This window comes from Oncorhynchus nerka, linkage group LG16, assembly GCF_034236695.1.
Source record: "Oncorhynchus nerka isolate Pitt River linkage group LG16, Oner_Uvic_2.0, whole genome shotgun sequence".
Classification (NCBI taxonomy): domain Eukaryota; kingdom Metazoa; phylum Chordata; class Actinopteri; order Salmoniformes; family Salmonidae; genus Oncorhynchus; species Oncorhynchus nerka.
In genome coordinates this window covers 2,838,658-2,866,657 of record NC_088411.1, presented here as the reverse complement: position 1 = coordinate 2,866,657, position 28,000 = coordinate 2,838,658, and the positions used below count along the sequence as shown (strand labels likewise).

Below are 28,000 nucleotides of genomic sequence, written 5' to 3'. Positions count from 1 at the left end.
TCTCGAATGTTCAGAAAGTTAAGCTTACGTAGCAGGAATCTTATTGACTAAAATAATTCAAATGATACAGTACTGCTGAAGTAGGCTAGCTGGCAGTGGCTGCGTTGTTGTTGTTCTATCTCTCTATAGTGCTGTTTCTTGTATTATGGTCTCTTGTTTCTTTAGAGGTTTCACTTTGTTGTCCTTTTTCTTTTCCTTTTTCTTCTGTCCTTATTTTGTCTTCCTTTCTTCTGTTAACTAGATATTTTTTGTTGTTATTCTTTGTAAGCTAGCTAGCTTCTTCCAGGAGAGTCCCTAGCAACTGCTTAGCAACAAGTAAACAATTCAGCTAGCAATTCAGCTAGCTAAGATAACTGTACAATTTTATGAAAAATAGTTACTTCTTCAAAAGCCTGTTTTTTTTTTTCATATTAATGCCCATGATTTTGGAATGAGATGCTCAATGAGCAGGTGTCCACATACTTTTGGTCATGCAGTGTAATAGAAGGTAAATGCTTTTTACATATGAAGCCCTTCAATTCTCATTGAGTTCAGACATACTTTCATCAAACCCGTTCTCTTTGTAGAATTATGCAATGATGATTGGATTGCATCATCTCCATTGAGTTTCTGTCTCCTGATAACATTAATGATGTGCATAGATTCGTTGTAAAGAGAATAATCAAAATAATGATGAAATGTAATGATATTTTCCATATCAACAACTTAGTTGTTTCAAACTTTGTTGAGGTCAGAATAATCCTGTGTTATTTTAACGTTTTAAGCAAGGGGTATCAAAATGAACAATAAAATGTATTTCCCATTCTAAAATAAATGTATTGCATTACTATAGGGCCTACTCTTAAGTTCTGCTTATAGTGCAAATGATATCTATTCATCACAACTGGTTAAAATGAAGTCCACGTTGTGAAACTATGTTGTGCATCAGTGGCTCGTGGATGGTTAGATTATTTAGCATGGCTCATTGCTTCTGAATGTTGCAGTGCACTTTTACAGGAACTTTCAATGTGTCATCGAACTCAGTTCCAGCGATTGTGAATTCCAGCAATGTGGGAAGCTTATATGTAGCTTTAAACTGTAACGCTGCCATTTGTGCCCAATAGCAACTTGAACTAGCTAAAAATCATTTTTTAAGATGTTTTTTAAAATAATACTCCACATGAAACATAACTTATCTAAGCAATAATATTTACACCTAGGTCCTGATTATTTGGTCTTGTCATTATACCTGTTCGATGCATCATTAAACACTCTCAACTCAAATGAAAAATGAAGATTGAATGAAGGAATAATGTCCTTCGCTGGCCTTTTCCTTTTGTTGTGGTCCTGTGGACATTCTTTACCACAGTTTTGCATGCTGCATACGTTTGCTAGCATCCACTTTTTCCAGTGTCCCGCTTGCCCTTTCACTGTCCCCTCATTTACTTTACATCCTATTACAGTAGACAGCTTTTCCTATGGCACTGCGCATTGTTCTGCATTTTTACCCTTGGAAGGAAAGACAACGTATCGAAGTTGACCCCAGGTAGTGCAGAGGTCATATCTCCGACTCCCTGCGGTACGACCTTTGGTCCAGTCCCCTGGTGGTCTGTAGCCGCTCAAACTCGTGTCGATTGTTCCGCCCCGGACTGTTCAGGTTGGCCAACGCTCTGAACGAACCACTGCCCATGCCCATGCCCACCACCTCCTCTTCCTCATCCTCATCCCGGCTGAGAAAGGCCAGCTCGTTCTCGTAACAGAAGGAGTTGGAGGTGGGCACCAGGAACTTGTTCTCCACCATGTCCTTGGCACTGCAGCACGGGGTGGACGGTACCTCGTAGGTCTTGTGAAAGTGAGAGTAATCCACCTTGTACAGGTTCTTCTCCTCGAAGAGCACTGGCTCGAACCGGTAACCCCACAGTACCTCCGTGGCCAGGTAGGAGCTGCGGGCCTGCGTGGTCATGGCGGTTGCCTCGACCATCCCTTCCAGTATGACCACAATCTCAAAATCCGCCGTATCCAGGTCATTTTTCCTGATCCCATAGAGTGGACTATCCTCATTGATCTCATGGATAATCGTAATGGGAGAAACCAAGAAAATCCTGTCCAGGCCTTTGTCAAAGCCCACATTGATGTCTACTTGGTCCAGGGGGATATACTCCCCTTCGTCAGTGATCCGGGGTTTGATGAGCTGAGCTCTGACATGGGCCTCTACGATGTGACTCTTCCTTAGGTTCCCCACCCTCCACATGAGGCACAGCTTGCTGTCGCGCAAAGAGATCACTGCGTTGTGGCTGAACAGTAGTGTCCGCGCACGTTTCTTGGGCCTTGCCATCTTGGCCATGATGGCGCCGATCATGAAGCAGTCGATGATGCAGCTAATGATGGACTGGAAGACCACCATGAACACGGCGACCGGACACTCCTCTGTCACACAGCGGTAGCCGTAGCCGATGGTTGACTGGGTCTCGATGGAGAACAGGAAGGCGGCCACGAAGCCGTTGACCTGCAGGACGCAAGGTGTGAAGTTGTCGTCTCCGGCCGGGTTGTCCAGGTCGCCGTGGAGCAATGCTATAACCCAGAAGGCCAGGCCAAAGGCCAGCCAGGACAGCACGAACACCAGTGTGAACAGCACCAGCATGTAGCGCCAACGGATGTCCACGCACGTGGTGAAAAGGTCGGCCATGTAGCGAGATGACTTGTCCTCCATGTTGGCGAACTGCACGTTGCACTGGCCATTCTTCTTGACAAAGCGGTTGCGGACCTTATGGCGTGTGTGGATCTTGCCGTTGCCGAAGCCGTTCATGCCGCCACCGCTGCTGCTGTGCATATTGGTGAGGCGCAGTGCCTCCTCCTCGGACGACACGATGCTGTAACGGTTGATCCGCCCAACGCTCATGCTGGCCACGTAGGCCGGGCTGCAGTGTCGGAGTAAGTGGGAAATCCTTGAGTCCCAATGTGTGATCACTCAAAGGCCCTTCCCAGAGGTATCACTGCCAGAGCCCCATCTCAGAAGGTGAAGGTGGAGGTATGCTTTTGGGTGTTGTACTCTTGGCAGACCACTGCCTGAGGAAAGAGGAAAGGGATACGGATGTCAGTATATCACAGCATGTCAGTATCAACATACCCCACCATGAAGACTCTGGGAAACTGCACTACAAAGGCTGCGTTAAGACAGGCAGACAAATTCTGATATTTTTTCCACTAATTGGTCTTTTGACAAATCACATCAGATCTTTTCACATCAGATCTTTTCGGAGCTTATATGATTGGGCAAAAGTCCAATTAATGAAAAGTCTTCACAAGTATGTAGTACATTTGCACAAAAATCTAAACAGATCATCAAAATGGCTAATTTGTCAATACTCTAAGTACATTTTCAATTGACTGAGTATAACAAACAAATTTGTTCACTGCACAAAATCACTCTTTCAATTTGGATACATGTTCAATCTAGTATCTGCTTTAAAAATAAAATATTCACCTTACTTTTGATTAGATTTTCTTGTCATTTGTTAACAATACAATTAATTATCACTTAATCAAACTTATCAAAACTGAAAACTACTGAACCAAAATTGTGGAGTGCCTAGTAAACGTATATAGTTTGATAACCGCGGAACACTGTAAAATACTATATTATTACCTCATAAATGTATCAATTTGACATAATTGTATGTTTATGTGCTGTGAATACTACATCAATATTCTCCATCAGTCAGTGTTCTTCAATAGGATAACGTGGTAAGACTCGCTCTATATGTGCTACCATTTAGAATAATAGTGTAGAGTAAAATGCACTGCTGAAATACCTGGATTGTTTATAACAATATATTCCGCTCATTATATGAATTTCATTGATACACTGTAAGCTGATGAATTTTGAAGCAGAGAGACAGGCGATACTGTATCACTTGACAAGTCACGTAGAAATGGGGACCTTGTTACGTTTTTACAATAACAAACTGCTTTACAATACAATACAATACAATACATTACAATACAATACAATACTATTTATACTTTATTTAACATGTGTTTTGTTATTTTTTGTTGGGGGTTACTTAAGCAATAAGACACGAGGGGGTGTGGTGTATGGCCAATATACCACGGCTAAGGGATATTCTTATGCATGACGCAACGCGGAGTGCTTGACCATATACCACAAACCCCTGAGGTGCCTTATTGCTACTATAAACTGGTTTCCAATATAATTAGAGCACTAAAATGAAATATTTTGTCATACATGTGGTATACTGTCTGATACACCAAGGCGGTCAGCCAATCAGCATTCAGGGCTCGAACCACCCAGTTAATAAAAGTAAATTATCCATTTCAAATTATATGTTTATAAAACATGCACCTGTAGGCTCCCCCCCCCCCCCCCCAAAAAGTAAGAAATACATACAGTAAGAAATACATACAGAGTTTTTAAGTAATATTATAAACTGGGTGGTTCGAGCCCTGAATGCTGATTGGCTGACAGCCATGGTATATCAGACCGTACCACGGGTATGACTTTGGTCAGGTGATAGGATAGTATTGGTCAGGCAATGAGCGGTGCCTGGTTTCCTCCAGACGTGACACTTGGCATTCAGGTCAAAGAGTTCAATCTCGGTTTCATCAGACCAGAGAATCTTGTTATCTTGGTCTGAGAGTACTTTAGGTGCCTTATGGCAAACTCCAAGTGGGCTGTCATGTGCCTTTTACTGAGGAGTGGCATCCGTCTGGCAACTGATTGGTGGAGGGCTGCAGAGATGGTTGTCTATCTGGAAGGTTACCCCATTTCCACATAGACTCTGGAGCTCTGTCAGAGTGACCATCTGGTTCTTGGTTACCTCCCTGACCAAGGTCCTTCTCCCCCGATTGCTCAGTTTGGCTGTGCGGACAGCTCCAGGAAGAGTCTTGGTGGTTCCAAACTTCTTCCATTTAAGAATGATAGAGGCCACTGTGTTCTTGGGGACCTTCAGTGCTTTAGTAACCTTCCTCAGATTCTTGCCTCGACACAATCCTGTCTCGTAGCTCTACGGAAAATTCCTTCGACCTCATGGCTTGGTTTTTGCTCTGACATGCACTGTCAACTGTGCGACCTTATATAGATAGCGTGTGTTCCAAATCATGTCCAATCAATTTAATTTACCACAGGTGGACTGCAATCAAGTTCTCAAGGATGCTCAATGGAAACAGGATGCACATGAGCTCAATTTCAAGTTTCATCACGAAGGGTCTGAATACTTATGTAAATAAGGTAAATCAGTTTGTTATTTGGAATACATTTGCAAAAATATCCAAAAACCTGTTTTCACTTTGTCATTATGGTGTTTTTGTAAATTGATGAGGGTAAAAAAAATGATTTAATACATTTTAGAATAAGGCTGTAGCATAACAAAATGTAGAAAAAGGCAGGGGTTTGAATAATGATGTAAATAAGGTATTTATATTTGCCATTTTTTTTATCCATTTGCAAACATTTCTGAAAACCTGTTTCAATTTGTCATGATGGTGTATCGTGTGTAGATGGATGAGGAAAAATAGAAATTAGAAATGTCCTTGTTTTTTGAAAGACAAGCTCATTTCTTGTCCATCAAAATATCATCACATTGATCAGAAATACAGTGTAGACATTGTTAATGTTTTAAATGACTATTGTAGCTGGAAACGGCAGATTGTTACTGGAATATCTACATAGGCGTACAGAGGCCCACTATCAGCAATCATCACTCCTGTGTTCCAATGGCACGTTGTGTTAGCTAGTCCAAGTTTATAATTTTAAAAGGCTAATTGATCAATAGAAAACACTTTTGCAATTATGTTAGTACAGCTGAAAACTGTTGTGCTGATTAAAGAAGCAGATTGGTTGAAGAGCATGTATTTAGTTTTGCTAGCGTTTAAGAGCAGTTGGCCATGGAAGGAGTGTTGTATGGCATTGAAGCTCATTTGGAGGTTTTTTTGTAAGGCATTGAAGCTCATTTGGAGATTTGTTAACACAGTGTCCAAAGAAGGGCCAGAAGTATACAGAATGATGTCGTCTGCGTAGAGGTGGATCAAGGAATCACCCGCAGCAAGAGCGACATCGTTGATATATACAGAGAAAAGAGTCTGCCCGAAAATTTAACCCTGTGGTACCCCCATAGAGACTGTCAGAGGTCCGGACAACAGGCTCTCCGATTTGACACACTGAACTATCTGAGAAGTAGTTGGTGAACCAGGCAAGGCAGTCATTTGAGAAATCAAGGCTGTTGAGTCTGCCGATAAGAACACGGTCATTGACAGTGTGGCCAGGTCGATGAAGACGGCTGCACAGTACAGTCTTTTATTGATGGAGGTTATGATGGAGGTTATGATATTGTTTAATACCTTGAGCGTGGCTGAGGTGCACCCGTGACCAGCTCAGAAACCGGATTGCACAGTGGAGAAAGTATGGTGGATTCGAAATGGTCAGTGATCTGTTTGTTAACTTGACTTTTGAAAACTTTAGAAAGGCAGGGCAGGATGGATATAGATCTGTAACAGTTTGGGTCTAGAGTGTCACCCCCCTTGAAGAGGGGCATGACCGCGGCAGCTTTCCAATCTTTAGGAATCTCGGACAATACGAAAGAGAGGTTAAAACCTGTTGAATCTAGGGGGCACTATTTTCATTTTTGGAAAAATAACGTTCCCAAAGTAAACGGGCTATTTTGTCAGGACAAGATGCTAAAATATGCATATAATTGACAGCTTAGGATAGAAAACACTCTAAAGTTTCCAAAACTGTAAAAATATTGTCTGTGAGTTTAACAGAACTGATATTACTGGCAAAAGCCTGAGAAAAATCCAATCAGGAAGGGACTCTTATTTAGAAAGCTCTGCGTTCCTATGCATCCCTATTGAGCAGTGAATGAGATATCAACCAGATTCCTTTTTCTATGGCTTCCCTAATGTGTCTAGTGTCGCAATAGGCTTTTATTTTGAAAAATGAGCCTGAACTTCAACATTGCGTCAGTGGTCAGCTGGAGGCTCTCAGAGTGTTTTGTGCATAAAAGACAAATTCCGCCATTGTTTCTCTCTTTCCTACTAAGATGCCACCTGTCCCGGGTGATATATTATCAAATAGATATTTGAAAAACACCTTAAGGGTTGATTATTAACAACGTTTGCAATGTTTCTGTCGATATTATGGAGCTAATTTGGAATATTTTTTGGTGTTGTCGTGACCGCAATTTCCGGTCGAAATCTCAGCCAAACGTGAAGAACTAACAGAGTTATTTCGGCTACAAAAATAATATTTTGGGAAAAAAGGAACATTTGCTATCTAACTGGGAGTCTCGTGAGTGAAAACATCCGAAGCTCATCAAAGGTAAACGATTTAATTTGATTGCTTTTCTGATTTTCGTGACCAGGTTGCCTGCTGCTTGCTAGGCATAATGCTATGCTAGGCTATCGATAAACTTACACAAATTCTTGTCTTGCTTTGGCTGTAAAGCATAATTTCAAAATCTGAGATGACAGGGTGACTGACAAAAGGATAAGCTGTGTTTCAATATATTTCACTTGTGATTTCATGAATATGAATATTTTCTAGTAATATTTATGTCCGTTGCGTTATGCTAATTAGTGTCAGTTGATGACAATTCTCCCGGATCCGGGATGGGTAGATCCAAGAGTTAAACAGACTGGTAATAGGGGTTGCAACAATGGTGGCGGATAATTTTAGAAAGAGAGGGTCCAGATTGTCTAGCCCAGCTGATTTGTACGGATCCAGGTTTTGCAGCTCTTTCAGAACATCTGCTATCTGGATTTGGGTGAAGGAGAAGCTGGGGAGGATTGTGTAAGTAGCTGCGGGGGGTGCGGAGCTGTTTACTGGGGTTGGGGTAGCCAGGAGGAAAGCATGACCAGCCGTAGAGAACACTGATTGAAATTCTCGATTATTGTGGATTCATCAGTGGTGACAGTGTTTCCTACTGTCACGATCGTCATCAGGGTGGAAATGACCGGACCAAGGAGCAGAGTGGTAAGTGCACATTTTTTTGGAGTGCCGCCAACAAAAACAAGGAATAAGGAAACTACCGTGATGCTTACTAGGTCTATACAGGCCACTAACAAAGTCAACTACCCACAACTAAGGTGGCAAAGCATGCTGCCTAAGTATGATTCCCAATCAGAGACAACGATAGACGGCTGTCCCTGAATGAGAACCATACCCGGCCAAAACATAGAAACAGAAAACCTAGTCACACCCTGGTCGAACCAAAATAGAGAATAAAAGCCTCTCTATGACCAGGGCGTGACATCTACCCTCAGTGCAGTGGGCAGCTGGGAGGAGGTGCTCTTATTCTCCATGGACTTTAGTGTCCCAAGACTGTTTGGAGTTTGAACTACAAGATGCAAATTTCTGTTTGAAAAAGCTAGCCTTTGCTTTCCTAACTGACTATGCAGTCAGTATCGCGGGGACTATGCGATGCTAGTGCTCTCCGCCACAGGATGTTTTTGTGCTGGTCGAGGGCAGTCAGGTCTGGAGTGAACCAAGGGCTGTATCTGTTCTTAGTTCTACATTTTTTGAAAGGGGCATGCTTATGTAAGATGTTGAGGAAATTACTTTTAAAGAACGACCAGGCATCCTCTACTGACGGGATGAGGTCAATATCCTTCCAGGATATCTGGGCCAGGTTGATTAGAAAGGCCTGCTCGCGGAAGTGTTTTAGGGAGCGTTTGACAGTGATGAGGGGTGGTTGTTTGACCGCGGACCCATTACGGATGCAGGCAATGAGGCAGTGATCACTGAGATCCTGATTGAAAACAGCAGAGGTGTATTTGGAGGGCATGTTGGCCAAGATAATGTCTATTAGGGTGCCCATGTTTACGGATTTAGAGTTGTACCTGGTGGGTTCCGTGATCATTTGTGTGATATTGAGGGCATCTAGCTTAGATTGTAGGACTGCTGGGGTGTTAAGCATATCCAGGTTTAGGTCACCTAACAGAACAAACTCTGAAGATAGATGTGGGGGCAATCAATTCACACATGGTGTCCAGGGCACAGCTGGGAGCTGAGGGGGGTCTATAACAGGCGGCAACAGTGAGAGACTTATTTCTGGAGAGATACATTTTTAAAATTAGAAGCTTGAACTGTTTGGGCATGGACCTGGAAAGTGTGACAGAATTTTGCAGGCTATCTCTGCAGTATATTGCAATTCCTCCCCCTTCGGCAGTTTTATCTTGACGGAAACTGTTGTAGTTGGGGATGGACATCTTAGACTTTTTGGTGGCCTTCCTAAGCCAGGATTCAGACACGGCAAGGACTTCAGGGTTGGAGGAGTGTGCTAAAGCAGTGAGTAAAACAAACTTAGGGAGGAGGCTTCTGATGTTAACATGCATGAGACCAAGGCTTTTACGGTTACAGAAGTCAACAAATGAGAGCGCCTGGGGACACACAGGGCCTGGGTTAAACTCTACATCACCCAAGGAACAGAGGAGGAGTAGGATGTGAGTACGGCTAAAGGCTAACAAAACTGCTAGTCTAGTGCGTTGGGGACAGAGAATAAAAGGAGCAGATTTCTGGGCGTGGTAGGATAGATTCAGGGCATAATGTACAGACAGGGGTATGGTCAGGTGCGGGTACAGTGGAGGTAACCTAGGCATTGAGTGACGATAAGAGAGGTTGCATCTCTGGATGCACTAGTTATGCTGAGGTCACCGCATGTGTGGGTGGTGGGACAAAAGAGGTATCTGGGGCATGTTGAGTGGGACTAGGGGCTCCGCAGTAAACTAAAACAATTATAACTATCCTAAACAACAGTATACAAGGCATGTTGCAATCACAGGTGTTGATTGGGAGAGCTAGCTAAGACAACAACGGGTAAGACAACAACAGCTAATCAGCTAAGACAACAACAATAGAGATGAGTTAGCTTATACACTAACTGTCACACATCTAGATGGCCGGGTGAGATAGGTGTGGAGCTAGAGACAGCAGGGTTTCAAACTGTAGAACCCAGTTCCTACATTTGAATATAAAACTAGATTTGATCAAACTAAACTATGCTACATTTTATCTCTGAGACCCTCAGGATGACAAATCAGAGCAAGATAACTGAATGTAAGTACATTATTTACCTTCAGAGGTGAATGTATCAAAACAGTTTCTGTGTTGTTGTGCACTCTCCTCAAGCAATAGCATGGTATTTTTTCACTGTAATAGCTACTATAATTGGACAGTGCAGTTAGATCAGCAAACATTTAAGCTTTCTGCCCATATAAGACATGTCTATGTCTTGGAAAGTTTGCTGTTACTTACAACGTCATTCTAGCCACATTAGCACATGTTAACATCAACCGTCCCGGTATAGGGACACCAATCCCGTAGAGGTTTTTATAAGTGATAAGCAGTAATTAGCAGTCACTACCATCATGGGACTTGTATTATTGTTTACTACTTTGAACAATTGACACAGAACATTTCACAAAAACATATTTAATTGAATTTTTTTTTAAATTTTAAATTTTTTATGTGACCACGTTTTCCAAAACCGATTGGAGATTCAAGGATGTCATGGGCACCTGATCTGTACTATACAGAAATGCATAATGGATTTGAATATCATTCTCTTCATGGTGGTGTATCCTGAATGGGTACACAAAGGTAACAATATGCAATATCCTTCTTTGCATATTTGGGTATGATTCTGAACACGGGCTATTAATTGTAATGAGCTCCACCACTAAACAATACCTATGAAATAATCATAGATGTCAATGGTTCACAAGTTTGGACATCAGACTACAGCACAGAAGAGCAGAGTAGATTTGCCTTGATCTCTAATATTTCGGACAAAACCAAACATGGTGGTGTTCACTTTAGCAATCTCACTGGAATAAAGACTTCCTCCATTGGGACGGCAGGGTAGCCTAGTGGTTAGAGAGTTGGACTAGTAACAGGAAGGTTGCAAGTTCAAACCCCCGAGCTGACAAGGTACAAATCTATCGTTCTGCCCCTGAACAGGCAGGTAACCCACTGTTCCTAGGTCGTCATTGAAAGTAAGAATTTGTTCTTAACTGACTTACTTAGTTAAATAAAGGTTAAAACATTTTTTTTAAAGAGATTGTGTTAACATCTCGAAATGGGACTACTAAATATTAAATCGCTCACTTCCAAGGCAGTCATAGTCAATTAACTAATTACTGATCATTAACTTGATAGGATTGGCCTGGCTTAAGCCAGAAGAATTTACTGCTCTAAATGAGGCCTCTCCTCCTGGTTACACAGGTGACCTTTTCACCTGAAGCAAACTGAAATCCCACCCAATGGATGCCGAGACTGCCCTCGCAAACCCCGCCTACCTATAATACTGGGCTATTCACAACTGTACGTTCCCTTTCAGTCGGTCACTCTGTACAACATACAATGGGGACATAGAATCACACCCCAAGCCTGCCATGGAGGGTACCAAACTAGGAGACCTATTGCAGCCCAGCACATGCACGTTCTACCGACTCCAAAAAAGCACCTTTTTTCCCTAATACTTACCTGAGAAGCCTGAACTGTCACAGCCTCATGAGGCCTGAACTGTCACATCCCACATAGGGAACCAGAACCTGCTGCAACTTGGCTATGCGTACTGAACCGACAAGAGTTGTTGAACCATGGCAGCCTGAGGCTCAAACCCACATAAAACCTCAGGCTCAAACCCACAGAAAACCTGCAGTAACACGGAAACTGTGTACTCGCACGCTGCCACACATCAAAGCAGCCCAAGGCTCAAACACACAGGAAAACTGTGGTACTCTGGACAAAAAGCTGCGTAACATTGTCAACGGCAGGCCTAGTCCGTAGATCCTACTGGTTCCAAAAAGGCTAACATAGAGATCTGAGGAGTCTGGAATGCCAGAACTCACACAAGGAACCGCAAGTCCAAAACAACAGGGCATCTGCTGTGACTTGATCATGTGCATTCACGTGCAGCCTCATCAACGAACCACAGCAGTCCAAGGCTCAAACCAGCAGGGTAACTGTGGTAACCTGGATAAATGCACAATATGCAGGGGAGTCTTTTAGGAAAGGACCTTCAGGTCCACAGACTCCAATGGTTCAAACAGAGGCTCAGACAGAGCGTCCAGGACCAAAGCCTGAGCAACAGAAAATGTGCACTGCTCCATACAAGCAGATAGCGGGCCAGGTTAAGGAGAGTTAGAGACGATATCCCACCCTGTCTGTTGGTGCATGCCACCACCATCCTGTCGTCGACAATCACCCAGCGCTGAAACAGAGACATCAACAAAAGTCACATAGGCACCACAGCTTTCATAAACTCAGCAAAAATAGAAACATCCTCTCACTGTCAACTGCGTTTATTTTCAGCAAACTTAACATGTGTAAATATTTGTATGAACATAACAAGATTCAACAACTGAGACATAAACTGAACAAGTTCCACAGACATGTGACTAACATAAATGGAATAATGTGTTCCTGAACAAAGGGGGGAAGGGGGGGTCAAAACCAAAAGTAACAGTCAGTATTTGGCGTGGCCACCAGCTGCATTAAGTACTGCAGTGCATCTCCTCCTCATGGACTGCACCAGATGTGCCAGTTCTTGCTGTGAGATGTTACCCTACTCTTCCACCAAGGCACCTGCAATTTCCCAGACATTTCTGGGGGGAATGGCCCTAGCCTTCACTCTCTCATCCAACAGGTCCCAGACGTGCTCAATGGGGTTGAGATCCGGGCTCTTTGCTGGCCATGGCAGAACACTGACATTCCTGTCTTGCAGGAAATCACGCACAGAACGAGCAGTATGGCTGGTGGCATTGTCATACTGGAGGGTCATGTCACGATTAGTGAATACGCTGAGCCGGAGTCAAACAACATTTCTTGTGATTCACTATGAACCCCAGAGAAAACCAGAGTGGCAGTGTGGAGCTCCACCTGTTCCCTCGACTCCGCTATGACCAGTCAATCATCCAGATAAATAAAATACTCTGATCCCCTGACACTGCACCGGTGCCAAAACTGCCTCCACCACCATAGAATATGTGCGGGCAATAGGGAGATGGGGAGGATGTATAGCACTTGAAAATATGCATCCTTCAGATCTATGAATGTGAACCAATCGCTGGAGCGCACAGACTGCAAAAGCTGGTGAAGGGTGAGTAAGTCCAGGATGGAACCCAACTTTCCATCGCTCTCTGGTAACTAAGAAGTACAGGCTTTACCAACCGCTCTGTACCTCTGACACGGGACCCACACGAACAACCTGCGTTTGAAGGAGAGAGGAAATCTCCTCTCAAAAGACAGGTGCTAGGACCTCGGGGACCATTGACGTAATGAAGCCAAAAAAGGAGGAGGATGCAGAGCGATTTGTAGACTGTACCCTTTCGCCACTGTCATCATCACCCATGGTGAGACTGCCAGTCTCCCATAAATTATCTCCTGAAGGGGCAGCGCTCCACCCTGAGGACTGGGATAATTATTGTTTTCATATCCACCACTCTTGACAACCGTGTGTCTGAACGTGGAGAAGGAACTGTGCGTTCTGATATCCAGTCCACACCAAGTTCGGGAACTTCGGTAACCAGTAACTTGACCCCATTGAACAAGCTTGGGAGCACTTGGGAGCACTGTTGCCACAGTAAATGCTTGGGGAGGAGGTTCCAGGTGAATTTGGCTCATTCAAATACATCCACCTGTCCCTCTCAGGAACCCCGAGAACCTGCACTGTTTATTCGGAGGCAGTGTGCAAGGGATTAGCGCCCTTGTTATCAAATAAAATGACATTTTATTGGTCACATACACATGGCTAGCAGATGTTATTGTGAGCGTAGCGAAATGCTTATGCTTCTAGATCCAACAGTGCAGCAGTATCTAACAGGTAATATCTAACAATTCCAGAAAGAAAATCTAATATCAAACAAATTCCACAACAAAATCTAACACACAATCTAGTAAAGGAATGGGATAAGAATATATAAGTATAAAATATATAGATGAGCAGTGACAGAGCGGCTAAGATGCAATAGATAGTAAAGAATAGATAGTGAAGGATAAAGTATACAGTATATACACAATCTCAATCGCACTCCACACTGCCCTTTCTCACCTTGACAAAAGGAACACCTATTTGAGAATGCTGTTCATTGACTACAGCTCAGCATTCAACACCATAGTGCCCACAAAGCTCATCACTAAGCTAAGGACTATGGTACTAAACACTCCCTCTGCAACTGGATCCTGGACTTCCTGACGAGCCCACCCAGGTGGTAAGAGTAGGCAACAACATGTCTGCCACGCTGATCCTTAACACTGGGGCCCCTCAGGGGTGTGTACTTAGTCCCCTCCTGAATTCCCTATTCACCCACGACTGCGTGGCCAAACACGACTCCAACAAGCCATCATTAAGTTTGCTGACAACACAACAGCCTGATCACTGACAACAATGAGACGGCCTATAGGGAGGAGGTCAGAGAACTGGCTGTGTGGTGCCAGGACAACAGCCTCTCCCTCAATGTGAGCAAGACAAAGGAGCTGATCGTGGACTACAGGAAAAGGCGGGTTGAACAGGCCTGTAGTGGAGGGCTGTAGTGGAGCGGGTCGAGAGTTTCAAGTTCCTTGGTGTCCACATCACCAATGAACTATCATACCAAACATACCAAGACAGTCGTGAAGAGGGCACGACAAAACCTTTTCCCCCCCAGGAGACTGAAAAGATTTTGCATTGGTCTCCAGATCCTCAAAAGGTTCTACAAGTGCACCATCGAGAGCATCCTGACCGGTTGCATCACCGCCTAGTATGACAACTGCTCGGCATCTGGTATGACGGCTGTGTGGTCCCATGGTGTTTATACTTGCATACTATTGTTTGTACAGATGAACGTGGTACCTTCATGCGTTTGGAAATTGCTCCCAAGGATGAACCAGATTTGTGTAGGTCTACAATTTATTTTCTGAGGTCTTGACTGATTTATTTTGATTTTCCCATGATGCCAAGCAAAGAGGCACTGAGTTTGAAGGTAGGCCTTGAAATGCATCCACAGGTACACCTCCAATTGACTCAAATGATGTCAATTAGCCAATTAGCTTATAAAGTCAATTTTCTGGTATTTTTTTACTTTTTAAAGGCACAGTCAACTTAGTGTATGTAAACATCTGACCCACTGGAATTGTGATACAGTGAACTGTAAGTGAAATAATCTGTATGTAAACAATTGTTGGAAAAATGACTTGTGTCATGCACAAAGTAGATGTCCTAACCGACTTGTCAAAACTATAGTTTGTTAACAAGAAATTTGTGGAGTGGTTGAGAAACGGGTTTTAATGACTCCAACCTAAGTGTATGTAAACTTCCAACTTCAACTGTATCTACCTCTATCGATCTAGTGTCCCTGCCCATTGTAAATAGGGTACTGGAACTGACCCTGTATATAGTATGCTAACCTACTTCATCGTGTTCTTATTTCTTACTCTTATATCTTTTGAGTTTTTGTTCTATCTTGTTATTTGATCTATTACATCGTTATTGATTACTGCATTGTTGGGGTTAGAGTGTGTAAGAAAGAATTTCACTGTACATATGTGTAGCGTGGTTCGTTCTGCGTTGTGTACTTTTAATTAGGACGCTGCCACAACTGGAGGTTTGCTAGTTGAATGATTTTTGATTTGCCCTGCACACGAAGAGACAACACACATTATGTTAACCCTCGGCACAGTCTTAGCTCTCAGGCACCTTGCCAGCCGAAGGTCAGGCAAAAGAGAGCCAAAAGGAAATAACTTTTACAATCACATGTATGTACAATATTGATATGAAAAGTGTTTGTACACCAAAGAAAAACAATAGCTATGCAGTTGTAGTTAAATAAAATAATACACTGAATTATTATTATTATTATCAAATTATTAACATCCCCTCTTGACCTGGCCTATTTGAATTGGTCCTTGTGTGCAACGTGGTGCATCATCTAGGGAACAACATCACACTGCTACATATGCATGTGACATTAAAACTGGACATTTGAAACTTGATGCAACCGGTCAGGAAGCTCTCAATGGTGCAGCAGTAGTATGTGGAGAGGACCAGGGGTGGAATGCCGACTTTCTTCAGCCACCTTAGGTAGTAGAGATGCTATTGCACCCTCTTGACCAGTGTGGTGGTGTTGTCCTCGGTGATGTGGACGCCGAGGAACTTAAAACTAGTGACTTTCTCTACTGCAGTCCTGTTGATGTGGAACGGGGCATGTTCCCTCCTCTGCTTCCTAAAGTAAACAATCAACTCCTTTGTTTTGCTGACGTTGATGGAGAGGTTGTTGCCAGTTCACTTAGCTCCTCCCTATAGGCTGACTTATCTTTGTCAGTTATCAGGCCTACAATCGTGGTGTCGTCATTAAACTTGCTGACGCAGTTGGTTGTCTTGCAAGGCTACGCAGTAGTGGGTGAACAGGGAGTGCAGCAGAGGACTGAGGACACACCCCTGGGGGGGGGGGACTGTGTTAAGAGTCAGTGTGGAGGAGGTGTTGTTGCCAATCCTCACAACCTGTGGTCTGCCTGTCAGGAAGTTCAGGATCCAGTTGCAGAGGTTGGTGTCCAGAACCAGCTGGAGACCACCCACACGAACGATCTGACCCAAGGCTTCCTGAGGGTGTTCCCACCCCAGGCAACAGGACAGCACTCATGAGTATCTTTAATTTTCATTGTGAAACCACATGCCCTAGGGCACAGTCAGCGGCTCAAACTCTGCTGGTTAGCCTTTTTGAAGTCTTTCCACTGACCATCTTACCCAAGCAAGGAAGCACCGGCTACACAAGCAGAGCAGAAAGTAGTGGGTTTTAGCCAACACAAATCCTACCCAAGCAATGAAGCATTAGCAACCCAAGCAGAGCAGAATGTACTTAGCCTTTAGCAAACACAAAACGGATACCAAGACCCAAAACTTGAAATATCTAGGGGGACGAGTACTCTCTCCCAACTAACAGACACCTAAGTTGGAGCCGAATCTCGTAGCCTTCGTGTGCTTGAAAAGTTTGTAAATTGCGTGAAACGTTCTTCCAGGAATTATTAACAAGTATTGAAAATGATATACAGTACATAAAGGGCATGGGTGACAAAAATATTACACTATGATTCACAGGACATGTTTCCAATGGGGCAGTTAAGAGCCAGGAAGGGGGGGCTCCCGGGGTGGGCTTGGCATCCATTGGGCGTGATATCGGTTTGCTTCAGGTGAATAGGATTTGTCGTTGACTCCCCATAGTATGTTATACCGAGTGAACGACTGAAAGGGAACTATGCAGCCTACTCAATAACTTTTTAAAGCTACTGTTTTACAGGCCTCCTGGGACATATACAGCGTTCCTCACTGAGTTCCCTGAATTCACATCGTACCTCGTAGTCATGGGAGATCATTTGAACATTTTTGGTGATTTCAATATTCACAAATCCGCAGACCCACTCGAAAAGGCTTTCAGAGCTATCATCAGGTTTTGTCCAACATGTCTCGGGACCTAAGCATCGCCAAAATCATTCCCTGTATCTAGTTTTGTCCTGTAGAATAGATATTGAGGATCTAAATGTTTTTCCTCAAAATTCTGATCTCAAAAGCTGCGCTATAAATTGTCAGACAACCCAAAGATTCCTAGATACCATTCCAGACTCCTTCCACCTACGCAAGGATGTTGGAGTACAAAAATAATTTAACCACCTAACCAAGGATTTTTACCTTGCGTAATACCCTAGATGTGGTCGCACTGCTAAACACAAAAACAACATTTCACAAGAAACTAGCTCCCTAGTATAGAGGAAATACCCTAGCCCTGAAACAAGCTGCCCTGAAAATTGGAACAGAAATGGTGCTCCACCAAATTGGAAGTCTTCCGTCTAGTTTGGGAAGACGGTACCGTGCAATACTGAAAAGCCCTCACTGCTGCTCGATCAGCCCACTTTTCCAACCTAAATGAGGAGATTAAAAACAAATCAAACATTTGTATATCTCTAAAAAAATCTTGTATATCTCTAAAATAGTTATGGCCTCAAAACCTTCCAGCTATCTACTGGACCCTATTCCAACTAAACTACTGAAAGAGCTATTTCCTGTGCTTGGCCCTCCTATGTTGAATGTAGTAAATGGCTCCCTATCCTCTGGATTTGTACCAAACTCACTAAAAGTGGCAGAAAGACTCTCATGAAAGAGCATAACCTTGACTCGGAAAATGTAAAAACCTATCAGCCTATATCGAATCTCTCATTCCTCTCAACATTATTTGAAAAAGCAGTTGCTCAGCAACTCACTCCCTTCCTGAACCCCAAAAAATTATACAAAATGCTCAAGTCAGGTTGTAGGCCCCATTACAGTACTGAGACCGCACTCGTGAAGGTGGTGAATGACCTTTTAATGGCGTCAGACCAAGGCTCTGCATCTGTCATCGTGCTCCTAGACCTTAGTGCTGCTTGTACCGTTGGTCACAACATTCTTTTGGAGAGATTGGAAACCCTCATTGGTCTACCATGACAAGTTCTTGCCTGGTTTAGGTCTTATCTGTCTGAAAGAAACAGTTTGTCTCTGTGGATGGTTTTTCCTCCGACAAATCAAAGGTACGTTTCGGTGTTCCTCAAGGTTCCGTTCTAAGACCACTATTGTTTTCTTTATATATGCTACCTCTTGGTGATGTCATTCAGAACCACATTGTCAACTTTCACTGCTATGCAGAAAACACATAAATGTACATTTCAATGAAACAAGGTAAAGCCGCAAACTTGCCCACCCTGTAAACCTGTTTTTCAGAAATAAGGAAGTGGATGGCGGAAAATGTTTTGCTTTTAAATTTGGACAAAACTGAGTTTCTAATTCTAGACCCCCCCCCCCCAAAAAAAAAAGAGATCTGCTGTCGGATCTGACAATGAATCTCGATAGTTGTCTCAAATAAAACTGCGAAGGACCTGCCGTTAATCTGGGCCATGATCTCTCTTTTGACGAACACATCAAAAATACTTAGAGTCGCTTTTTCCCCATCTTTTTAACATTACAAAAATCTCATACACTTGTCCCAAATTGATGCAGAAAAGCTAATTCATGCTTTTGTCACTTCAAGATTAGACTACTGCTATGGTCTACTCTCCGGCTACCCGGATAAGGCACTAAATAAACTTCAGCGAGGGCAAAATACGGCTACTAGAATCTTGACTAGAACCCTTCAAAATTATCATATTACTCCAGTGCTAGCCTCTATTGGCTTCCTGTTAAGGCTAGGGCTGATTTGAAGATTTACTGTAAATCTACAAAGCATTCCATGGACTTGCTTCTACGTATCGCTCGAATATGGTTCTGCCGTATATACCCACACATACGCTATGGTCACAAGACGCAGGCCACCTTATTGTTCCTAGAATTTCTAAGTAAACAGATGGAGGCAAGGCTTTCTCCTATAGAGCTCCATTTTTATGGAATGGTCTGCCGATCCATGTGAGAGACGCAAACTCGGTCTCAACCTTTAAGTTTTTACTGAAGACTCATCTCTTCAGTACGTCCTATGATTGAGTGTAGTCTGGCCCAGTGGTGCAAAGGTGAACGGCAAGGCACTGAAGTGACGAACCACCCTTGATGTCTTTTCCCTGGCCGGCTCCACTCTCTAAACTGGGATTCTCTGCCTCCGACCCTATTACAGGGACTGAGTCACTAGCTTGATCACGCTCTCCCATGCTGTCCCTGGGAGGGGTGCATCACGTCATTCCAGGATTTTTTCACTATTCTCGACTTGAGTGGGTTGAGTCACAGATGTGATCTTCCTGTCCAGTTTTGCGCCCCCTTGTGTGGTGGGGAAGATCTGTGTGCTCTATACTGGGCCTTGTCTCAGGGTAGTAAGTTAGTGGTCTGTTGATATTCCTTTGGTGGTGTGGGGGCTGTGCTTTGGCAAAATGGGTGGGGTTATATCCTAACTAAATTTGGGTGGGGCCAAAGGGTCACCCACCTCCCCTCTCTCAGTCCCCAGTATCTATGCTGCAATAGTCTATGTGCCGGTGGGCTATTGTCAGACCCTGCTGGTCATTTATGAACATTTGAAGAATGATCTGTACCTTAATTGCCATGTACTCTTATAATCTCCACCGGCACAGCCAGAAGAGGACTGGCCACCCCTCAGAGCCTGGTTCCTCTCTAGGTTTCTTCCTAGGTTCCTGTCTTTCTAGGGAGTTTTTCCTAGCCACTGTGCTTCGACATCTGCATTGTTTGCTCTTTGGGGTTTTAGGTTGAGTTATCTGTATAAGCACTTTTGACATCTGCTGATGTAAAAATGGCTTCATTGATTGATAGAGAACAGAACAGCACAGAAATGTGGAAGTAGAATTTAGTACAGTACAGTAGAGTAGATATGTTCAGTACAGTACAGTACAATACAATACATTATACTGTACTTTACTCTACTGTGCTAAACTGTACTGTTCCGTGTTGTCCAAACTTGTGAAACATACAGTAGATGTCTACGATTGACACAAATCTGGTCCTACCAGGGCGTGACTGACCAAATTTCAACTACTTTTCAACATCCATGAACGTCTGATGTTGGTCGGTGCTCAGTGGTTGAGGATGCTTGTTACAGTAAAGAGGGTATGTGGTAGATGTCATGGTAGGTATCAGTAAGAACCGGGAAAGGTGACATTAACTGGAGAGAGAGAGAGAGCAGCAGAGAGAGAGAGCGAGAGGGAGAGGGAGGGGTTGTCCAGACTGTTTTCACAGTCTTGCGTTCACTAACAGACAACAGAAATATTTATTTAAAGTCTTATGAGCTGAACATAACAGTATGCAAGTGGAAGGGAGGACAGTAGCAAGTGACCCACCTGTGTTTTGTGGCTACTATGATTTCCCATTGTAGCCTATTCGATTGCAGTAATTCTGTTACAGAGGTTTCTGTAATTACGTTACCAATTAATACACTATAATTAACTGGTAGGTGTAACATTACTTGTTGCTTCTGTGATCTTTCAGTACTGTCCCTCACGAGGGTGAGGAATCCTAAAACGTATTAAAGACATGGGTTTTTGGTAACAGAATTACAAGTCACAAGGCAATGTTTCTTCAACTTACAGAAGGCAAATCATTTCTCCAAAACAAAGTATAAGTGTTGATATTAGTTGACAGAGGTCTTTACTTCAACATTATTGTGTTTCGATGTATTTCTAATAACTTTTAAGACTTTTTCTGGTAGATGTTTAAGACCCCTTTTCCATCTGTTTGGCCAGAAATCAAAGCCTTATTTTTGGGATGGAAAATGGTTTAATAATATATGTATGCCTTCATTTAAAATAAATATAGACTCTTAGCTTTAATTTGATATCCAATTTGGCATGCTCCTATAAACTTCACATGTTGTTGCTCATGGGTCCTTTTAGATGGAAATGCTCTCCCACTGATCAACACTCGGAAGGCTTGACTGATGGTGTACAACCGCCCACTGACGTGCTCTATCAAATACCTCTGGTCCTTCCCTCTCTCTACCACAGCCTCACAGCCTCATTCCATTCACTATGAACACACAGTAATCTGCTGTGCTCTACAGCCACGTCCAACAGAGCCCTTTCTCAGTTGCTATAATATATTATGACAGCCATGTCCTCTTCCAAAGGATTTAATTGTCCCCTGATAATGTCTCACACTTTCCCACTAGTGTTACTGCAGAAATACCATACAGTGCATTCGAAAAGTATTCAGACCCCTTGACTTTTCCCACATTATCTTATTATCTTGTCTTATTCTAAAACTACACACAATACCCCATAATGGCAAAGCAAAGCCTTGATGGTTTCAAACTTCTTCCATTTACAGGCCACTGTGTTCTTGGGGACTTTCAATGCTGCAGAAATGTTTTTGCCTCGACACAATCCTGTCTCGGAGCTCTACGGACAATTCCATTCGACCTCATGGTTTGGTTTTTGCTCTGACATGCACTGTCAACTGTAAGACCTTATGTAGACAGGTGTGTGCCTTTCCAAATCATGTCCAATCAATTGAATTTACCACAGGTGGACTCCGATCAAGCCGTGGAAACCTCTCAAGGATGATCAATGGGAAACAGGACGCACCTGAGCACAATTTCGAGTCTCATAGCAAAGGGTCTGAATACTTACGTAAATAAGGTATTTCTGTTTTTTTTTGAGGAATTATTATTATATATATATATTTTTTAAATTAGGCTATTACGTAACAAAATGTGGAAAAAGGCAAGAGGTCTGAATACTTTCCGAATGCACTGTAAATCACTTGAACCAATCACAAATATCACAAAAAAATGCATAGTATACAGATGGTTTCAGCATTTCAGTATGTTTTTACCCTGTGTCATCTTTTGAAGTACATGCACGACCAGGCTGGCCTCTTATCCCCTTTAGACTACCAACGCCCATATCATACTGTAGTAGTATATCAGGTAACACATGAATTGTTCAAATGAAAGTAAAACTGCCTGGGTGTGTTTCAAGTCATTAGATAAGTGCCTCCAGGTCTCTGCTAAAGAAAGCATTTGGCAACGTGCCGCATGAATAGGTTGTCAGGCAATGGACTTTGATTTGGAACTCGCTCAGAAATATCAGAGAATGTATGCCTTGTTAAAATGCCAAGGTTTTTCAGAATCGACCGTTTTTGTGACGTCTTTATAACACAGCTGAGAATAGAGTAGATTAGGCCTATGAAGTAAATTGTCACCAATCCCCTTGTCTTATGTTGCAAATGGAACACATGCATGAGTAGACAAACTATAGTTATGACTTTGGCCCTATTTGTCGCATATTTATGTGTTATAGCTTTTATTGAGATTTTGACGTTAAAATTCAGTAGATTCCCTTATGTTTCTGTTTGTGTGGGGCGGTATGACGGTGTGTGTGAGTGAGACTCCCTTATGTTTCTGTTTGTGTGGGGCGGTATGACGGTGTGTGTGAGTGAGATTCCCTTATGTTTCTGTTTGTGTGGGGGGGTATGATGGTGTGTGTGAGTGAGATTCCCTTATGTTTCTGTTTGTGTGGGGGGGTATGACGGTGTGTGTGAGTGAGATTCCCTTATGTTTCTGTTTGTGTGGGGGGTATGACGGTGTGTGTGAGTGAGATTCCCTTATGTTTCTGTTTGTGTGGGGGGGTATGACGGTGTGTGTGAGTGAGAAATGACAGGTCTGCAGAGGCAATGCCTAAAATACCACGGCACGTGATGGAAGTCACACCTTGTTTGACACCATTTTGCTGCATTTCTATTTACGGTAAGTTGTTCAGTCATTCCTTTCACTTTAAAATAACTTGACTTCTGGATGACTTTGTTGCGTCTGAAAAAACAACCAAATTATAGAACTCATGAGGGCGTCTATATAGAACGTATGATGTGGTTATTACTCACATATAACTTTAGTACAGTTGCTTCCAAGAGCACACACACACACATGCCGAGTATGGAGGTGAATTGAGGGTGCAGGTAAGGTGTATTGCTTTGAATGATTCTAAGACATTTAGGCCTAGGGGAAAGGGGAGCACTCCATCTCAAGGAGGTAGGAAATTGAACCGGCGACTGCGATCGAGGCCACTACCCACATCCATTGTCGAGGAAGAGATCAGGTTCAGATGTCAGTGTATTTTCCTATACACCCTCTTCACTAGTGTAGTCTCAAGTGACCTACAGGTACTTTCCTATAGAGTAGCTCACATCTTAACCGGGGTACAGTACTGTACAGTATCTGCCATGGGCAGTTACATGGGAAGTTTGTTACAACATTGTATGCTTTGGACAATATAATAATGTAGTGAACATAAAAATAGAAATACTATTATTCATTCTATTTCTATCACAGTGACCTTTATTCAACATGAACAGTTTGACAGGATTTGACCAAGGCAATGGAAAGGTCACCTCTGATAAAGTCTGTTCTTTTCTTTATCGGTATTGTCTCTCCAGATAAATGACAGATTGATTTTTTTATTTTTTATTTTTTTATTTCACCTTTATTTAACCAGGTAGGCTAGTTGAGAACAAGTTCTCATTTGCAACTGCGACCTGGCCAAGATAAAGCATAGCAGTGTGAACAGACAACACAGAGTTACACATGGAGTAAACAATTAACAAGTCAATAACACAGTAGGAAAAAAAAGGGGAGTCTATATACATTGTGTGCAAAAGGCATGAGGTAGGCAAATAATTACAATTTTGCAGATTAACACTGGTGATAAATGATCAGATGGTCATGATGAGTCACACTCTATCGTCCCGTAGACTGGGATAATATTTTGTGTTTCAGACGCCATCTGAAGTTATTGTTCAGCTGGAACCAAAGAGATAAGCGTGCGTGTGTTTGTGTGAGCATTTGCATGTTTGTGTTTGTGCATTTTGTATCATAGTCATTCATTGCTTCAGGGCAGATCTGTGTTCTTTTTGTCACTGTTTAATTTGATTTAATGATCCTCCATCGTCTCTTCTATTTATGTATTACTGGACAAGACAAGCTGGCTGAATATCTCTTGTGGTCTGTTTTTTATCCACCTCTTAATCAATTAAGTGATGACAGGTCAATCCCACTAGGGGGCACTTGCATGTAGTATTTTACTTACTGTTCTACTCACAGAGAACCACTGAGTACTTTTTAAAATATACACTTTATTGTGCATCTTCTCTCATATAGATGTACATCTGTATTGCACTTAGTGCAACATGCTGCGCAGGTCAGGAGAAATAATAGAACTCTGAAATGTCCTGAAGTATTCTGCATTTTAAGTGCCATTTAAAATTAGTTTTTAATATCTCAACACATGTTCAAATATGAGATCAAGTATGTATAATGACTTCATTCTTTTAATACATTTTAATGGCGTCATGTATGAATGCAACATGAAGATAATATTTGTGGTGTGCTGGTGTGCTATTGAGATAACAGGCAGGCAGGATGTGGTCATTTATCCATCTGGGAAACAGAGCACGACTGTACATCAACTTGAATCCTCTTGGTATTTTAAACTCTTTAGTTGTATCTTGAGTACAGTACTTTTGGGAGATGCACTCAGATCATACAGCATTCCTATGGATTTAATTCATGACAGCTGTCAGCTGGACAAAGCTCTATACATTATCAAGGCTACAATGTATGCATTATCCAAAATGAACTGCTTTCATTTTCGTAATTATACAAATGTCTGTCTTATATTCAGTTTAATATTCAAGTATACAATTGAAGTCGGAAGTTTACATACACCTTAGCCAAATACATCAAACTCAGTTTTTCAGAATTCCTTTCACCTATTGTCCTGTCTTAGGTCAGTTAGGAACACCATTTTATTTTAAGAATGTGAAATGTCAGAATAATAATAGCAGAGAATTATTTCTTTCAGCTTTTATTTCTTTCATCACATTCCCAGTGGGTCAGACGTTTACATACACTCAATTAGTATTTGGTAGCATTGCCTTTACATTGTTTAACTTGGGTCAATTGTTTCAGGTAGCCTTCCACAAGCTTCCCACAATAAGTTGGATGCATTTTGGCCCATTCCTCCTGACAGAGCTGGTGTAACTGAGTTAGGTTTGTAGGCCTCCTTGCTCGCACACGCTTTTTCAGTTCTGCCCACAAATGTTCTATAAGATTGAGGTCAGGGCTTTGTGATGGCCACAAATATCTTGACTTTGTTGTCCTTAAGCCATTTTGCCACAACCTTGGAAGTATGCTTGGGGTCATTGTCCATTTGGAAGACCCATTTGCAACCAAGCTTTAACTTCCTGACTGATGTCTTGAGATGTTACTTCAATATATCCACATAATTTTCTGACCTCATGATGCCATCTATTTTGTGAATTGCACCAGTCCCTCCTGCAGCAAAGCACCCCCACAACATGATACGCTCACCTCCGTGCTTCCCGGTTGGGATGGTGTTCCTCGGCTTGCAAGCCTCCCCCTTATTTTCTCCAAACATAACGATGGTCATTATGGCCAAACAGTTCTATTTTTGTTTCATCAGACTAGAGGACATTTCTCCAAAAAGTACGATCTTTGTTCCAATGCGCAGTTGCAAACCGTAGTCTGGCTTTTTTATGCGGTTTTGGAGCAGTGGCTTCTTCCTTGCTGAGCAGCTTTTCAGGTTATGTCGATATAGGACTCGTTTTACTGTGGATATAGATACTTTTGTACATGTTTCCTCCAGCATCTTAACAAGGTCCTTTGCTGTTGTTCTAGGATTGATTTGCCCTTTTCGCACCAAAGTACGTTCATCTCTAGGAGACAGAACGCATCTCCTTCCTGAGCGGTATGACGGCTGCGGTGGTCCCATGGTGTTTATACTTGCATACTATTGTTTGTACAGACGAATGTGGTACTTTCAGGCATTTGGAAATTGCTCCCAAGGATGAACCAGACTTGTGGAGGTCTACAATTTTTTTTCTGAGGTCTTGGCTGATTTCTTTTGATTGTCTCATGATGTCAAGCCAAGAGGCACTGAGTTTGAAGGTAGGCCTTGAAATGCATCCACAGGTACACCTCCAATTGACTAAAATTATCAGAAGCTTCTAAAGCCATTGACATCATTTTCTGGAATTTTGCAAGCTGTTTAAAGGCACAGTCAACTTGGTGTATGTAAACTTCTGACCCACTAGAATTGTGATACAATACATTTTAAGTTAAATAATCTGTCTGTAAACAATTGTTGGAAAAATTACTTGTGTCATGCACAAAGAAGATGTCCTAACCGACTTTCCAAAACTATAGTTTGTTGACAAGAACTTTGTGGAGTGGTTGAAAAACGAGTTATAATGACTCCAACATAAGTGTATGTAAACTTCCGACTTCAACTGTATCTACTTTTATCCGTTCAGAAAATCTGAAGTGCGAATCATGCCAAAAACTACTGTCACAAATGCAACTAGTGGTCCTCAATCATTATGTTCTGTTAATGGATTTACCTCAGAGAATTATGTATAGTCAGTGGACTTAGACATTTACTTATAATTATGAGCGTAGCATGTGTATCATGTTTGAGACCGCAACATATTTTTTTATGTAGTACTGTCTGGAACAGGTATAAGCTAAGCATCATACAGTCCTATCTCATACCAGCTGAAGGTGTGACGTGATACTGTATGCAAGTGTCAGGAGGATCATATACACAACTCATATTCTGTGATGTTAATGAGGAAAGCGTCACTATATCGACTCGAAGAGTTGCCTTCTCTCTTACAGAGCAACATACCTGTACTATATGAACTTAGATTGGAGAAGATGAGGGACATTGTATTTACAATTACACTAAACCCAACAACGTTATTGCTGTTCCAACCAATATTACAGCAATGATGAGGAAAAGGATTTGTTAAAAGAGCAGCATCAAACTTGTTGTGAAGTTTGATTAGTTCCTTTCTTACCTTATATTATCCACCTGGTCTTTTCTTCCCCCACTTTAGAGCTGAAATACAGTATCCTCCTAGTTCATATACCAGCTAGCCAAACTGAAGCATCATTCTTCCCTCTGAGTTTAAGCCACCAGAGCTGGTCTCTCTCTCTCTGTGATTCCTAAGGGTAGAACCACTCCATCCTTTTGAGCCACAGGCACAGAAACCCTTTGAATTTCTTCATTGTTGATCTCTATTTCTGTTTTCTATCCTTCCTCTGTTGGTTTCAGTCAGGGAGTTTCCCCGACATACATTGCACATACAATAAATGCACCAGGTGTCAGTCGGTCCCCACAAAGACAAAAACGATGAAAAACTGGTGACTTTTCTTTTTCTGACAGAATCACTCCGTCCTCAGTTTGTCCTCTGCTGCTGGGCGTAAAAAAGGTATCTGAGAACTTCCAAATGTGAAAAAAGGCTTTGTATCCCCATCTTATGAACTCCTTCAGCACTTCTATTCAGTCACAATCTTTAGACACATTTAAGTCCCTCGTCACATTTCCCATAAAACTGGAGAATTAGAGAGAGAAAATTAACTCTGCTTATTAGCTGAACAGCCCCTCTATCAATCTTTGCAATCTGATCTAGTTCTCCTGGCTGCAGTTCTCTCTCTTTTTCTCTCACTCTCTCACTGTATCTTGCTCACTCACTCGCTCCCTGCCTCTCTTCTCTCA

The 28,000-nt window shown here is 42.4% G+C and overlaps 1 protein-coding gene across 1 annotated transcript; it reads right to left on the bottom strand.

Moving 5' to 3' along the window:
• Positions 1-28,000, bottom strand: LOC115143862 (ATP-sensitive inward rectifier potassium channel 12-like). Its single transcript, XM_029684282.2, has 2 exons — positions 27,300-28,000; positions 1-3,045 (listed from the first exon to the last, which is right to left on the bottom strand). Exon 2 carries the CDS (start codon positions 2,876-2,878, stop codon positions 1,538-1,540), a length of 1,341 nt encoding a protein of 446 aa, XP_029540142.1. The 5' UTR covers positions 2,879-3,045; positions 27,300-28,000; the 3' UTR covers positions 1-1,537.

What these genes read in the sequence shown, in the direction of transcription:
- LOC115143862 (XM_029684282.2), bottom strand. Translation starts at nt 2,878, where the DNA reads ATGAGCGTTGGGCGGATCAACCGTTACAGCATCGTGTCGTCCGAGGAG.